Below are 17,975 nucleotides of genomic sequence, written 5' to 3' on the forward strand. Positions count from 1 at the left end.
TCACCTGAATGGCTCAGTTGGTTAAGCTTCCAACTCGTGATTTCAGCTCAAGTCATGATCTCAAGGTGGTGAGCTCAAACCCAACATAGGGCCCCGTGCTCAGTGCGAAGTCTGCTTATCCCTCTCCCTCTGCTCCTCCCCCTACTAGTGCTTCACTATGTCTCAAATAAATAAATAAAATCTTAAAAAATATATGTTATCTAGAGAAAAGACTCATACAGGCTCACAGGATTCACTAGTCCAACAAATGGGTCCATGCACCAAAAAAAGACTATTACCTCTAATGTACAGGAAAACAAAAACACCTACTATTCCTTACAACCAAATGCAACTTTTGGTACTTGTTTGGGCCCTATTTCCAATGAATCATCTACAAAAAAAATTTTTCAAAAAAAAATCAAAGAAAATGGAAAATGAAATGGGTGAAAGAGGATAAGTTATTTTCTTTGGTAATGTACAATAATGCCTCTGTGTCTAAGTAAAAAGAATTTAGTATTTTTTTAGAAGTACAAAGTATGCAGGAACAGTGTCTGGGTTTTGCCTTATAATACTTCAGGAAAAAGGAGATGTGGAACATATGAAGAGTGGTTTAAAAATAATTACAGAAATCTGTGTGATGGACAGATAGAAAAAAAATTCTATTTTCTCTAATTGTATTTATGTTTATAATTTTTCACAATTAAGGGGGGAAGGGATTCACTGATTGCTTTGCAAAAAGAAGTCCCCAGAGTGAAAAAAAATTTACAAAGAAGCACTGTTGTCTGAAGAACAAATAAAGAAAGATGCCCTTTTCTTCAGTCTATTAGACTAATATCCCAGACTACCTAGGTCATCTGACTTGAGGGTGCGAGCTAACTAGGATTTTCCCCCACAATGTTCAGGCAAGACAGCAGCATTATTAACAACAGCTTTGGCACCATTTATATCTTATGAGTATGCACTCCTTTGTCTAACAGTGCTCATTTCAAAGAAAAAAACAAACTTGCCATTATTATCAGCTGCCTGGTCCTAGAAAATTAGTCTCCGATCAAACCAGCACATCTTAGCATTGGAAATAGTAATGGTTTAAAAAAAATAGTAAGTTACAGTCTTAAGCTAACAAGTACTAATGACATTTAGGCTTCACACTTAGGAGAACCTGACATTTGAAAGAACAGGGTAGGAGAAGAATGAGGGTAGCTAGGTAATTTGTGCTTCTTTACTAACCACCAATGCAGTGCCAGATCACTGCAATCTTCATGATTGCTAGAAAGCAAAAAATCTGGATGGGGGTAGGGGAATGCTGTAGTTAGGCACCTGGACTATACAAAATGGTTCCCAGGATGCCAAATAATGACTAACTGAAAAGGAACCCTTTCCATTTTTGTAATTGGAATAGGCTATAGACAGCTCTTCAGCTTAGCATATTTAACGTAGGAACACTAAGGGGGCTCTGCAGTCTGCAGGAAGGTGAGCTTGCTAATCCTCTCTTCTTACCCATGCCATTTACTCTGTTCTGCTCTCCTCACTAAACAGACTCATCAACTGCTCTTCTGTTTCTGCAGAAGTGTTTTCTCAGTCTGGCTGTCAGATCAAAAAGGATTATCTTTGTTTCCCAAATATCACATTCTCACACACCAGGAGAATGTGTTAACAAAATCTGACACATTCTTTTATTATGAGTTTTCTTAAAAACAAAACAAAAAAACCCCAAAAGTCCATTTTATTTGGCTTTAAGCAATAAAAAATTCCTTATAAAAGACTGATAAAATTTTAATTTCTTCAGTAGTAGGAAATTTATAATTTTCTCATTGCTCTTAGTCTAAAACCCAAGTCCATCATTAGCAATTTTCATTTAATATTCTTTCATATCCTAAGACAAAAATAATAGTTTTAACTACACTACACAAGCAATAGCCACTATGGAAATGCCTCCACTCTTACACATATAACGTTAAAAGTTAGTGTTCTTACTTAATGACTATACTAGGTATGTGTGTGTTTAAATAGCATACTTCCTAAAATTCATTTAATTACCAATTCCTCAACCCATAAAATTCAACTCAAGTATTGACTGCTGGATTCAGTATAAAAATTCATTCCTACCTTCTACATCAGTTCATAAAAATGTAACTTAAGGCAAGGATGGATTCCCTCAAAGGGTTCTGAGGGAGCATGGCCCTGCTGATACCTTGATTTCAGATTTCTGGCCTCCAGAACTGAGACAATAAATTATAAGCAAAAGAAAAAAAAAAAAATTAAGCCTAAAGTTAACAATCTATAGCTTAGTGGATCAAATCCAGACCCTTCTCTATTTTTTTATGTCCCATGGGCCATAACTGGTTTTTACATTTTTTTAAGATGGAGAGAAAAAAAAAAAAATCAAAATAATTTTTTTTTTTTTAAGATTTTGTTTATTTATTTGACAGAGATCACAAGTAGGCAGAGAGGCAGGCAGAGAGAGAGGGGGGGAAGCAGGCTCCCTGCTGAGCAGAGAGCCCTATGCGGGGCTCAATCCTAGGACCCTGAGATCATGACCTACGCTGAAGGCAGAGGCTTATTAACCCACTGAACCACCCAGGCGCCCCAATAATACTATTTTTCGACATGTAAAAATCACAAAATTCAAATTTCAGTATCCATAAAGGAAGTTTTACAGTTATTGGAATGTAACCATATTCACTCATTATATACTGTAACTGCCTCCACACCATAGCAGTTACATACTTGAGACAAAGACCTCTCATAATTTAGCACCGGTGAGTGGCACACAGCAAGAATGCAGTTTTATCATTTCATCCTATTTTAATTTTCTAAAAAGCATGTATCACTGATCTTTTATTTGTTCGTTCCTCCTCTATTTATCATTGCATTGCATCCCCATAACCTATACTACTACCCAGCATATGGCAAGCACACAATAAATATTGGTGGAACGAATGCAAAAGACAGCAGTTTGTGTCCCATATTTGTCCATACAGCAACATTAGAATTTTAACTACAAGTTTAGAACTTCCAACTACCCTTCAATTGATAACAATAAATCCAAAATGAGATGCTAAAAAGGCAAATATAAAGAAAATAATCTAACAAAATTCCAGAAACACATTCCAAGTGATAGATACGCTTAGTATCACATGCTCATGTGCTGTTATAAGCACTTGCCAGTATCTATTTGTATGAAAACAGTTTTTCAGAGATGAAATACATAAAATTTCATTAGACCAGGCCTACAGATTTACAGAACATTTACAATCAATGTTGGTGATACAGAACACCAACTTTGAACCACAAAATGTTATCCTGCCACCAAAATAAATTCCATTCCTCTCATTAGATCAGTATTATACAAAATTTTACTCATTTACTATTATTATATTTGTCATTGAAAATTTGTGGAGATTTTATTTATCTCCCGTTATGTAAGCACCTACCTATAATCTCTGATTTTGCCTATCACCCTTAAGTTTAAAATATATACTATCTGGCCCTTTGCAGAAAATGTCTGCCAACCCTTGATTTTAATCATTACATTTAAGCCTTTTAAATAATTACAAACTAGAAAATGTAAGGCAATAATGAAAACACTCTTAAACCATACAAATTCCTTTACATTAATTACTTTTGTTCATATCTAACTCTACATTCCTCTACACTCATTAAAAACAATTTCACAATAGTTTCTAAGAATTCAGCTCAGATAACAAACACTGAGTGGTTTTCGAAATTAGCTTTCCCTACAGACTTGATAATTGTTCAATGAATTCAACCTAAAATTACAAAGCAAAACAGAGTTTATATGAGAAATTTCTATTGCAGGGTAAAAGATGACTTGCTTACTTTTTTATAGGTAAGCACCAAAAATCAATACAGCATTAAAACAAACAAAAAAAAGCCTAAATAAAAATAGCAGTTTTTCACTGTAGACCAAACACAGTTAGCATACTTAGTTTAAGCGTACCAACGAAGACTTCAAGCACATTTTTATCAGAATTATTTATGCATTTATGAGGGGGCAGATTATATGGGGGGGTAGTCATTTATGTGTGTAAGAGAAAACAATTTTCACTTTCCTATTACTGAAAATAGTTCTGGGGCACCTGGGTGGCTCAGGGTCATGATCCCAGGGTCCTGGGATCGAGTCCCATATGAGGCTCTCTGCTCAGCAGGGAGCCTGCTTCCCCCCGCCCTCTGCCTGCCTCTCTGCCTGCTTGTGATCTGTCAAGTAAATAAATAAATTCTTAAAAAAAAAAAAAAAAGAAAATAGTTCTGTTAATTTATCTAACTGAATTGTATATAAGAAGTATAACTAAATAAATCATGAACTAAAATACGGAAAATTTTCTATAGGACCAGTTATCCTTATTAAAAAAATCCTTAGTACTTAGCATTACCTGATGTATATATGTACATCTTTCAAATAAATATGCCAAAGAAGCATTAAGATGGGTAAAAGATTCATTCCAAGACAGCATGATTACGTATCTACTTACAGTCTTCTACAATGGTATTCATATCAGTACTTCTCCATTTGAACTTTAATTATATTTGTTTTTGTACTCATTCTGACTGCATTCTAAATCTTAAATACTTAATACTTAAATAGAATGCAAGAAACACTTAAATTGTAATGTCTTTGTAGCACTAAAATTATTGATTAATTAGTAGAGTGGGATTTAAGTAACCTCATTAATTTATTACTCTGAGAATAAGTGGAAGATAGAAATAGGTGATTTTCCAGAATCCTGTAGGGAATTCTTGCTCCTTGTGTCCCCTTCCAAATCAACAAAACTAAGACTAAGCCAAGATCTACAGCTCAGACTTCTAGCCAGGTCATGTATGATTGCCTACTCTCTCGTGACAAATCAGAACCTTTGGATATCAACATCATGAATTTTAAATTCAAAAGACCTAGTCCCAAATCAACACTTTTTAATAAATCAAACAGAAGAGAATGAGATATTAGTCCTAAATCTGAATCGGTAATCTATACATCTAAAGAAATACATCATATTCACTTGAAATTAGTCAGACACACCAGTAAGAAGAGAAGTCACAATGGCGAATGATGACAAAGCCCCTCTAAGCAGTGATCAAGGAGAAAGGTTCCCTGGCCTTGCAAATAGGTCTGTCTTTATGGAAGAGATGCAAATATCAAGCAGTCTTACTTTAATACCATTAAACGTTTGAAGGATATAATTTAACGTCACTGTGCAAACTTACCATTATACCATCATCTCCCATGAGCTTCTTTACACAGAGAACGCATATGTGCTCTAAACTCTCCAGCATTCTTGGCAATTACATTCCTCAGTGTAAATTAATAAATCAGCATTTAGCATTTCAAATGCTACTCTCATAAGCTTGAGTAACAAATCTCTCATGGTATTATTACCCAGTTTTTCAGCCTTTCTCTGGGCCACAGCATATTAATAAGGAAATGCCACCCTATTACGCAACCTGGGATCCATGCAACTAATCTTCCCCTTCTGTGTCACTGTTCATCAGCAGCAGTTATTTATGCTTTAATCTGTTACATAAGAAAATTGATAGTGAAAATTCTGAATGCAATTAGAACCAGATTATATGACCATGGACTGGATTGAGTAATCTACAGGAGGGTTCCAATATAAAATATAAATGTAATCCGACCAGTATTCCATAATGATGCATGATGCATCAGCATGCTAATGTTTATAAAGCTTTAAAAAATATATTATACAAACTTCAAAAATACTAATGACTCTGAATGTTTAGAAATAAATCAAATGTGTACTATGGGCCTCCCCAAATTTGGTATTAACCAATTTATTGGAAGATATTAGATCAATTATATCTATTACATTTAGTCAAGATAAAGAAAAAAATGTTACCAATATAAATTTAAATAATTAAGCTTTTAATGTTTATTTTTCCTGTTAAAGTAACTTTTATAGGGGAAAAAAAATATGACAATATATACCCAAGTTCTTGATGAATTACAATGCACCCACAAATTTACTATCAGAATGGCTGGTTATTAAGATGTAGTTCTAGGGGTGCCTGGGTGGCTCAGTCCGTTAAGCATCTGCCTTCAGCTCAGGTCATGAACTCAGGGTCATGGGATCAAGCCCCACATCCGGTTCCCTGTTCAGCAGGGGGCCTGCTTCTCCCTCTCTCCCTCTGCCTGCTGCTCCCTCTACTTGTGCTCTCTCTCTCTGTCAAATAAATAAAAATCTTTAAAAAAAAAAAAAAATATGTAGTTCTACGTTAAAACTCAATTCCTAAGGACACTTAAATATTTTGTATAACGTTTTAAGATAAAATTATATTTTAATCATATCAGAAGCTGAATTTGTTTTTTTGAATAAAGAAAACTAAAAGCCTTCTATAGGGGCAACTAGATGGCTCAGCTGGTTAAGTGTTTGCCTTCAGCTAGGGTCACTATCCCAGAGTCCTGGGATCAAGCTCAACATCGGGGTCCCTGCTTCTCCCTATTCCTCTGCCCCTTCCCCCACTCGTGCACACGTGCATAAAAAATCTTTAATAAAAAATATTTAAAAAAATAAAAGCCTTCTGTATAACAGAGTTCAAATTCTTCTGAAAGGTCAAAGAACTGCTTAATTTTAGTTCTCAAATTTGATATATTAAAATATATGAGGAATTCAATTCCAGAATGTTTACAGCAACACACGTATAAGACAAAAAGACACTGAAAGACTGAAGCATCTATCGAATTTAGGATGGTAAATCATTAGATGGATAGTGTCCACAATTCACTGTTTGTAGATAATGATACTAAATCAGTTATTTCTGACTTAAAATTTTGTAAAATATTAAATTGACTTGATTTCAAAATAACTATTAAATCTAAATACAAAGAGCAAATGTTTTTTAATGACAACATAAAATATGACAACTTCAATAGTGAAATAATTACCTGAGTTCTATGGTATGCCTTTTATCTCCAATGAAGTAAAAAATAAAAATCTTAAAAAAAAACTTTAATTCCTTAGCATTTCAAATGAATGTCTTTAACTTATTCACAGCAAAGCACCATTCTGAAATTTCAAATAAGAACTTAGTTTCTAAATACTAAGATTTGTCCAGACCAGAAGTAAGAGTTTAAAAAACAGATACTTAAAATGAATGTGGGAACAGTCACTCACAGAGGAACATGAGAAGCAGGAAAGACAAGAAGAACAATACTAAAAGAAACATCCATCAAGAAAAAGACCTGGAAAAGAAACCAAAACTCAGAATTAAAGATCAAATGAGGTTTGGCAGGGTTGGGGAAAGGGAAGGGAAGGGGATGAACTAACTAGAAATGCAATGAATATTAAGACAAATATAATTAAGACAACAAAGAAAATAAAGATTGAATGTAAAGTTTATAAAAAAGATTGAAATTCACTGAACATTTAAATCAATTTATGAAGACCTAGAAATTGATACAGCAGTCTAAAACTCAGTCAACAACCACCAACAGAAAAGTACCTATCAAGGAATTACCTAAACATCTAATTACAGAATGTTATCAAATATACTAGGTTTTTTCATATGAACAAACTGATTCAAATCATGTCATGAAATAAAGGAAATATTAAATATTGGCACTTTTCCCTCAAAATAATGAAGAGAAATACATAATATATAAAATACAGCCATGCCTATATTAAACAATGGTAGCCTAAAAATATACTTGAGAGGAGTTATAATTTGCAAGTGATAAAGTATGTTCAAGATACTGAAGTTGTACTGATGAAGGTAAATAGAAACTGGAATAAAATGATAACATATAGTAGGTCCAAGAGAGATTTTTTTTTTTAAAGAAGTTTGTTGTGCACATCTGGGTCATGAATAACTACAGCATTACACATGGAATTACAATGGAAAGATTTTGTATGATCAAAATGAAATTTTATAGTATAAATTTTTATCATGCTGTTAGCAAACATTATTATATTTCCAAACTGGTTTCTATTTTCCCCAGTTCTTACATTGATCAATATTAAGACACTGGAAAAAAGGTGACATTAACATTGTTATTAAAAATTACACAAGAGTTTCTAGGCTACTTCTGACATATGTGCCAACATAAACTTTATTTCTTTCAAAATAAGTCTCAGAAGTTCTGCGACTATGATCTTAACTACATGGTCATGAGTAGATTAATTTTAAAGAAATCTTATAGATACTATTAAAATCTCTAAGACACTTTGGATAAGCCAATAATCACTCTTTAAAAGAAATGCAAAGCTAAATTAATAGAGTTTAACTGTATAGGCTTACACCAAAAGTACCATCCACTGTGCAAAAGATTTTCAATAAAGCTCAATAAAATACATAAACTAAAAGAAACAAAAAAGTAATATTATAAAAATGTACTTCATATGCATTAAAATTTCCTGACACCTAATGATTTTTTATAATTCATTTTTCTTGAGTTAGATTAGAATCATATATTGGTTATGTTGACAAAATAATAAGGTAAAATTAGATTTTAATATCTCTCACCACAAGGAGTATCACTGCAAGAAGACTGATAGACACCCATCTAAATAAGTGTTCCGTCTAAATACTACCTAACTTTAAAAAGGAGAGGAGGGTATTTTCTGTATTATTCAGTAAGAAAAGTTCACAAAATATTGCCTATATTTAATATAAAAATATTCCTCAATAACTCAATGCTACAGGTGAACAGCACTGTAAATCAATGTAAACAAGGTATGCCTATACACATGTAAACCTCAAAACAAAGACCCAGAGAAGTTATTGTAATACCATTTTTCAGATGAACAAAACTGATGTCTAATTTGTTGCAACGAACAGCTCAAAAAAACCGTAACAAAAAGCTCACTGAGCCTGGGTGGCTCAGTGGATTAAGCCTCTGCCTTCGACTCAGGTCATGATTTTAGAGTCCAGGGATCGAATCCCACATCGGGCTCTCTGCTTGGCAGGGAGCCTGCTTCCTCCTCTCTCTCTCTCTGCCTGCCTCTCTGCCTACTTGTGATCGCTCTCTGCCAAATAAACAAATAAAATCTTTAAAAAGAAAAAAAAAATTAAAAAAAAAAAAAAAAGCTCACTCTTGTACCTTATCTTCCCTGTAAATAGACAGAGCCCAGATCTATAAGGAACACATTAAAAAAAAAAGAAGAAAAGAAAAAAGAAAAAAAGCTGGAAAAATCACTAGGGCAAAACTACTGTAAAAAGAATATGAGAGGTATTTTGAGTACCAAGAAAAAATATTGTCTAATTAAGTGATGAACTCTTAGAAAAGTCTATAAAAATGCAAATATTAGAAATAAACTGTAAAAAATATTAGCATGTTAATACTTAAGTATTACATCATGCAACAGGCAATAAACATAAAATTAACTTTCAAAAGCTTAAGACATAGAACAAGTTACTGACAGAACCAAATAATATTTTGTTTTGTTTAGGGGATGCACCTTTATACTGCTCAGGCTGACACAGGACAGAACCACCCTGTTCCCTGAAATACCAAGACAGCCAGCAAGTTTTGAAAATTATTTCAAGGGCAATATAATATTTAAGCAGAATAATATACCAATATAAATACAGAATACAGACAATTATGAATTATAAAAGTAATATTCTTATTTACAATTATGACCTCATACTAATGTCCCAATACTTATTATGCTCTTTGATTTTTTAAAAAATTTTATTGAAGTATAGCTCATATAGTCTCAATATAAAAAATAGTGATTCGATAATTATATATACAATGAAATACTTCACCATGATATATGTATTACAATACTGTATTCCTATGCTATGGTTTTCATCCCATGTGGCTTATTTTATAACTGAGTTTGCACCTCTTAACCCCCTTTAACCATTTCACCCATCCTCCCCATATACTTTTATGATAAAATTAAATAATTTAAATCTAAATAAATGTCTTTAAAAAAATTTTTTAAGTAAAATCTATGCTAGAGATGTGGAGCTCGAACTCACCACCCTGAGATCAAGAGTCACATGCTCCACCAACTGAGCCGCCAGGCGTCCCTCATTTCCTTTTATATATGGGTCTCAACAAGTAGACAGAAAGGCCTAACCTAGCTAAGTTCTTACCCACCAGATAACTTCTTTGCAGCAATTTTCTCTCACAGGATAAAGAACACTAAGATAAACATACACAGCCACAGTAAAAATATTCCCATTACTATAGAAGAAAAGAGTTTTTGTAATTTTTTTTTTTTTTTGATAGAGATCACAAGTAGGCAGAGAGGCAGGCAGAGAGGAAGGGAAGCAGGCTCCGCGCTGAGCAGAGAACCCGATGTGGGGCTCAATCCCAGGACCCTGGATCATGACCTGAGCTGAAGGCAGAGGCTTTAACCCACTGAGCCACCCAGGTGCCCCGATTTTTCGTAATATTTAAATAAATTCATTTCATAACTTTGAATGAACAAGGTATCATTAAACATGTAATAATAAATACACCTGTGACACTAAAGCTGCACTTAAGGTGAAATTATATATAAAATCATAAATTCATTAATAAAAGTAACCATTATTTATCTGTTCTTTCCTGTGCTAATAAGCATTTTACATAGTGTCTTTTAGTCCTCAACAAGACTATGATGTGAGTTCTTTATTAAAAAAAAAAAAACAAAACCCGTCACTGAAAGGTTAAATAATCTCACCTTCATTAGTGGCATAATGAATGAAGAGTTGGGATTCAAAGCCAGAACTGACTTCGAACCCTGAAATACATACTGCTTTCAACTGATTACCTTCTCTTTAATAAGATAACACCGCCTTTATTCAGATCAGGGATTTCAAACTAAAAGGCCAGTAGGGTCTAAGAAGGTAGTACCGTTGACCCTTGAACAACATGGGTTTGAGCTGCACAAATGCACTCGTATGTGGATTTTTTAGTAGTACAGTATCATAAATATATTCCTTTTATTTCTAAATGTTTTCTTTTCCCTAGTTTACTTTATTGTAAGATACAGTATATAATATGTTTAACATACAAAATATGTGTTAATAGACTGTATGTTACCTATAAGGCTTCCATTCAACAATAGGCTATTAGTAGTTAAGTTTAGGCAAGTCAAAAGTTATATGCAGAATCTCAACTGCCTGCAGGGGGTATGGGGTGTCAGTACCCCTAACCTCAGTGTTGTTTAAGGGTCAACTGTATAAGTAAAGACTATCAAAGACAACAGGGCAGTGAGGTCTATGGACCACCTAAAGAAAACATCCCATCTAAAGGCAGTCATTGGATCCATGTGACTCTTACTATACTAGACTACCCAGGACTTAACTATGCTACCAAAAGCCAGATATCTTTTCAAAAGAAGCTGAAAATCCAGACTCTTTTTGTGACATATTTTTATTTTTAAATCTTACTGCGTAAAATAAAATTTTAAATGATAGCAGATGCCTAATAAAACATATGTGGGACCACATTTAGACTGGCACAATGAATAATCCCAGAAGTATGCTAAGAGAGGCATATGATGTCAGTGCACTAGCATTTATAAACAGACATGCTGCATCTAACTCTGAGAAGAAATTTTCCCATAGGCACCCTTAAAATCTACACAACAACTATTATAATAAGCACTCAAAAAATATTTGCTAAAGGAAAAGAAGGGAAGGAAAGAAGAGTGTTTACTAGTCAAGTCTTAATCAACTGTCTCCATCTCCTGCTAGCCTGGACTCTTAGACACAACTCTAGAGCATTACTACTACTAGAGCACTCCCATAACACTCCAAGCAAAGATGAACAAATTAATCAAAAACCAAATGAGAATGATGGAAACTTTATAAAATGGGAACTGGAAGGTTACTAATAAATGCACTCCTGCTTAAGAATATAACTTTATACTGAGAGATTGAGATTCTGGATATTATTTAATAGTGAAAGTTGATGATGATTATACCTCTACTGTAAATACTGAATATCCACCCAACTGTACTTACTATTGGGAAAATGGCTCCCAAGAAAAGGCTTATTATAAAAACTATAATTCTACTGGAGTCAAATCAAAGAACAATCTTAAAGGAAAGCTTTTGATCTGCACAATTTCAGAGTGTAAAATATTCTCAAAAATGAAGACAGCAAGGTAACTGAGAGTCAGTGATATTCAGTAAGAACTAAGAAAAGAATAAGTGGGGGCTAGAGTATGTTACCTTCCTACCTGAACATTAATAAGCTACATTAGGAGGTTAAAATGAAGTAGTCCTCAATTCAATTATCAAATCCTCACAAATAACAAGAGTGCACTGTGACTGTATCTTTTTATTCCTACTCTAGTGGAACCACAGATAAGTTCTCTGCCAACACAGAGATATATAACGAAAAGCACTGTCAAGTGGCACTTTCTTAGTCTAAGATGGCTCCTTTCACAAAATGTATCTTCGCAAATACATTCTGGTATTCCCCATACTAAATGGTTTCCGATCCCAACCCATAATGACTAAAATAGTTCACTTAAACTGATTCTACACAATTCTAGTTCTTTCCAGTGTTCTCAAAAGGAGGAAGAAAAGGGACAAACAATCCTGAGAAAGAGCGCATACTCTTGTTTTTCAATTTAGATATACAATATTAGAAATGACAAAATTCCTGTACCACAAAAATCCATTTAATCTATTATTTCTTAAACATTATATAACCCAACTAACACATTTTGGGGAAAGTCTACCAACTTCGTAAAGCCCTTTAGCAACTCCAACATCCATGTCTTATGCTACTGTATTTCTTGCCCTATGTCAAAAGTTAACCAGATTCAACTATATAAACTTGTAACTTTAAAAATACCTGGGCTTCTATTCATATATTGAACTTCTATAAATTATTGCCTTCATAAACATAAATTTCAATAACATGACTCTTATGAAATACTGTCAAATCACATACTCCCTTTCTCTATAACAAATGAAGACAAAAAATCAATTACATAAAAATTTTCTAAACATCTGCACAACCTGATTAACTTAATATTATATCTAACAGGACTCTGGTGTCTTGAACTTAAAAGATATACAGACCAATCCTAATATAGACTGGTACAATTTTAGTAACTATGCAGATCACCTACACATGTCAAAACCCTGAAAAACAGTGGTACCTAAAAGGAGCTCATATGTAAACTAGAAAGGAAGTCACATCAGTGCAACAAAGCCTTTAACATACTTTTAACTGCTTTTGTGTGTCTGGGTGGATATCACAAGAGAAATCCTCCTTGGAGAACAAGACAAAGTTAGTGAAACTAGTAATTTCAAAAGAAAAAAAGACAAGGAAAAAACATTACACTGGAAGCATAAGCTTGAGATTCAAGTAAAAAGAAATAATTATCAGAACAACTTCAAAGCTTTCAAGGTCAACCTCTGCATGCATTCTCTAACAACAAACAGTACAGAGATTCAAACGGGGTATTAAAATATGGGAAGTACCAACAATTTGATCATTTTCAGTCTTTCTGTTGCATTCCCACACAATGTCTGTATGTGATTATTTCTGTAAAAACAAACGCCATAAATTTGTTTAAATTCACCTCTATTGTAAGTATATTTAGAAGCAAAGTCTAATGAGGAAGCAGAGCCGTATCACTCTGTTTAATTAAGAAGCTGTCCTTGGATTCTAGAAAGACTGTTCTGTAAAAAGCATCACTATAAAAACTATCACTGATTTTACTATTTGCACGGAAGCTCAGTAGTGAAACCAGTTTCATGGCATTTGAGATGAGACAAAAGTTAAAACAACAATGACCACAACCACAAAAAAGTCCCCCTGATGGTTACCTAAGGATAACAAATGCAGTTCCATGATAATTCACTTAGGGAATGGCCAGTAGGCAAGTTCTATTCCCAAGAAAAGGTCAATAAATTAATCTTTTAAAAATTTAATCTTACAGCCATGAGCTACATTTTGAAGTCAGAAGAACTAGGCAGATCTCATGAGTTTGTCTCATCTTTTACCACCTTCCCCTCATTCACTATGCACTGGAGATACTGGCTTTCATTTATGTTCTACTGGGCCTCAATCTTGACTCTTGAGCAGTCTTTCCAAGAATGTTCTCTGCAAGGTCTGCTGTGCTCAAGTGTCACCTGCTCAAAGAGGCCTCTCTGACTACTCTCTCTACAGAACCCTTGTCTGGTCTTTATTTACAGCTATAATCCCAGCAGTTAGAACAGAGTCTGACACAAGCGCTCAGTAAGTACTTGTTAAATGAATTAATGAGCTCACATACAATTTCAATCACACAAAAACAAATATGACGACAACTTAAAAAACAAGTGTATTAGCAAAATATCTAATACTCAATTCCAATTTGAAGTCCAGGAGAAGGAAAAAAAAAAAAAGGGTCAACTTTTAATAACAGATTCTCCACGTTTATTTGCTATCTGCTCTGGAAGGCATGGCAAGATATATCTTAATTCTGAGATATCACAGCAAATATATGAAGATTCCATGTCATATTGAGTCCTCAAAGATCTGATGATTCGTAAACAAAGACAAAGTAAGTCTGGTATTAGCTTTAAAATTTAGTGGTACTCTAATACATACACACAGTATTTTCAAGTATAATAATAATCTGTAATATAAATACTCAAAATAAGGTTAATAGAATTCCTGTTCTACATTACCAAGTCCTATCTATCACTGACTAAATAAAAATTGTGTTAAATACAGCCTAAACAGAATATCCGGAAATAACCATTTTCAGTGTGTTAAAAAAATATATATAAAAGAAAGTCTGCCAAAAGTGAGCCAAAGGCTTTTAAGTGCGGACCTCTAAGTACCTGGTTCTGGTAAGTACGCATTTTGTAAATATTACATCAACCATTACAATCTGTTTTCTTAAAAGAGCATAAGGCATTACATTTTAAAAAAACATAAGATACTATGGAAAATAATTCCAAATTGGACCTTGCAACTCCTCCCTAGCATTAAATACTCTAACCAGGGAGCATCCATCCTACTTGCAAGTTAACCAAAACAGCTTTTATTTAAACAAACTCAACTCAGTTAAACCAAAAGAAGGATATCCACAAATCAACCAACCAACCTACAGATGTATCAGCACAATTATTCATTAAAGATAAATGTCTGAAACAGAAAATAATGGAGAACAAAGACTTTCTTCAACATCTGCTACTCACATAAAATGCCCAGAACAAAAGAACCTCTGCAGTTAAAGTGACTTACCGTTACAGATTTCAGTGTCATACCATGATAGGTGCCCATAGTGTCGATTTTGAAGCCTTCCGTTTCTACAAAGAAAGGGGGCTTGCTATTAGATTTTATGCATTTCGTGATCAATAACAAAACTAAAGTAATAATCTGTGTTATAATCTGACATCTTAATAATGTAACAAAGCATCAAATGTACTATTCATAGAAAATTAAATTACATGCCTATGAAGATAAAAACTTTAAAAGCAGTACTAGTCCCAAAAATATATTCAATACATGCCAGTGAGGCCTTTTGTAGAAGCTGGTTAAGACTATTTCTACAATTGTGTTCAAAAGTTTTGATATTTTGGGAATATCAAAAATTAGACTGAATAAAGTACTCTGTAACCTTAAATTATTTACTTCTAATACTCCTTCACAGTAGCACTAAAAGCTTCTAGTATCGTGAGAAGGTCTTAAATTATGAAAAGTTCTGTTTTAAAATTACAATCATAGGCATATGACACATAATTTGTATAAAAGCAATGCTGCAAATAGTGATTAAGGTTCCAGGACAGAGTCTAAAAATGCCTTTCTGTAAAGGCATATTATATCAATACAATTATATTAAATATTTTACACATTGCAAGCTATATGTCTCTATCACAACTGCTGATTTTACACATAAGTGGAAAAGATAAACACAATATGTAAACAAATGGGCATGGCCTGATTTGACCCACAGAGGATTGTAATTTGCCAAACCCTACTTTACATAATTCATTCCACAAGAAAAACTACAGTGAATAAAAGAATGAACCACTGTATTTCTACAGCATGTGTTCACAGAACATGCCTTTAACCAGTAAACGAAGTCAGCACACAAAGTACAGAAGCAATATATCCTTTAATGAAAGTTAAATGGAGAAGTTAAACTTCCAGTTGCTTCTACCTCATTTTTTCCCACAAATCAAAATAAATGAAGATCCCAAGAGAAATTACAATGACATTAGTACCACTTCACTAACCACCACAGTAACATGGAAATGATTCACTATTGCATTAGCCAGTATACCACATAGGCTACCCCAAAATAAGCCCTCACATAGTTACGAAAATCAACACTTCCCAACTTCTTAATGTATACATTAATGTGTACATTAATGTATACATTGCAACTTCAGAAACATGATCTGATATACAGAATCTCCAGTCTGAACTTCTGAGAAGCAGAACAGTAAATAACAGGAAATATTTATAGATAGCTTATTATATACCAGTCACTATTCTAGACACATTATTAACTAGTCTAATCCCCATAATGAAACTAAAAGATAGATACTACCACTATTAGTAGTATTGCAATGAAACAACGAAGAAATTAAAACAGAATGAAGTTAATTTATTGAAATTCACGCAAAAATTAACTGTGATACAGGCAATCTGGATCCAGAATCCATGAAGTTAAACCAGGGGTTGGCATTCTTTTTTTTTTGAAAGATAGAGAGAGAGAGCACTCGCACAATAGAGCATGGGTGGGGGTGGGGGAGATAAGGGAGGGAGGAAGGTGGGGAAAGAAAGAATCCCAACCAGGCTTCACACCCATTGTGGAGCCCAACATGGGGCTCAATCTCAGAACCCTGAGATCACGCCCTGAGATGAAATCAAGAGTCAGACACTTAACTAACTGAGCCACCCAGGCACCCCAAGGGTTGGCAAATTTATTCTGTAAAAGACCAGATAGTATTTGATGGCTCTGCAGGCCACGCAATCTCTGTCACAACTCAACTGCTGTCACAGCACCAAGGAACCAAAGATAATCCATAAATGAATGCCACTGTGTTCTAGCAGAAGTTTATTTATAATATGTGTTGGGCCAGACTTGGCCTGCAGATGTTTGCCAACACCTGCTCGTAGTAAACATCAAGCTATACTACCTCTCACATTCAGCACCACCACAGTTAAGGGGAATAAAAAATTAAGTAACTTGCCTTCTTTTCCTTTGAATCTTTCCTGGTCGTATCTATTGTAGGCAGCTGGGATAGGCTGTTTGGTACGCAATGTGGGATCCTGCAGAAAAATTAATTATGAGTTACATGTTAATATTTTAAATTGTTACTTAAAACTCAGAATAAGAACCAAAAATAAGTGTATTATTTTCTAAGCTTTTTCCTTACACTAGGCAATAAGACAAAAGTGGGGAGTCATTTGATGTTTATTTTCAAGATATTATTTACTGGTAGAAAATTATCATTGCATCAGGGACAAGAGCAAAGGACTCCAAATAAACCTGTATCATGGCAAAACACAAAACTGCAGAAATAAAATAGGTGTGCTTAATAATTTCATTCTTATTACCTAAATTTCTTCATGAAATAATAAATCCCCAATTATGAATTATTTTTAAAAAAAAACTTAATTCAAAGTTTACTGAACTGATATTTTAGAGCGTTTTAACAAAATTACTCTCCAAATTGTTCTTGATACTTAAATAAATATGACAACTATGACAATATACCCACTATAAATGCACAAGATAAGACTGAAGCTAATAAAGATGTTACTTGTTAAAATACTTAGAATAAGTTGTCAATCTAATGATGTCAACTTAATTCACAAATACTTTATCTAAAATTCAGTCTGGGGTGCCCAGGTGGCTCAGTCAGTTAAGCATCTACCTTAGGCTCAGATCAGGATCCCAGGGTCCTGGGACTGAGCTCCACGTTGGGCTCCAGTGGGGGAAGCAGGCTGCCTGCTGAGCAGAGAGCCCAATGCAGGCTTTGATCCCAGGACCCTGAGATCATGACCCCAGCCGCAGGCAAGAGGCTTAACCCACTGAGCCACACAGGCGCCCAAA

The 17,975-nt window shown here is 34.1% G+C and overlaps 1 protein-coding gene across 2 annotated transcripts in view; it reads right to left on the reverse strand.

Annotated features, from left to right (window-relative positions):
- CDC73 (cell division cycle 73) overlaps positions 1-17,975 on the reverse strand; it is a 112,485-nt gene that overhangs the window by 65,753 nt on the left and 28,757 nt on the right. For both annotated transcript variants that reach the window (XM_032872890.1, XM_032872891.1), the window contains exons 9-10: positions 17,110-17,188; positions 15,152-15,216 (exon numbers count right to left, since the gene is read on the reverse strand). In XM_032872890.1, the coding sequence (XP_032728781.1) occupies positions 15,152-15,216; positions 17,110-17,188 (144 nt within the window). The remainder of the gene's footprint in view (positions 1-15,151; positions 15,217-17,109; positions 17,189-17,975) is intronic.

This window comes from Lontra canadensis, unplaced genomic scaffold (genome assembly GCF_010015895.1).
Source record: "Lontra canadensis isolate GAN:19392208 unplaced genomic scaffold, GSC_riverotter_1.0 scaffold46, whole genome shotgun sequence".
Lineage (NCBI taxonomy): Eukaryota > Metazoa > Chordata > Mammalia > Carnivora > Mustelidae > Lontra > Lontra canadensis.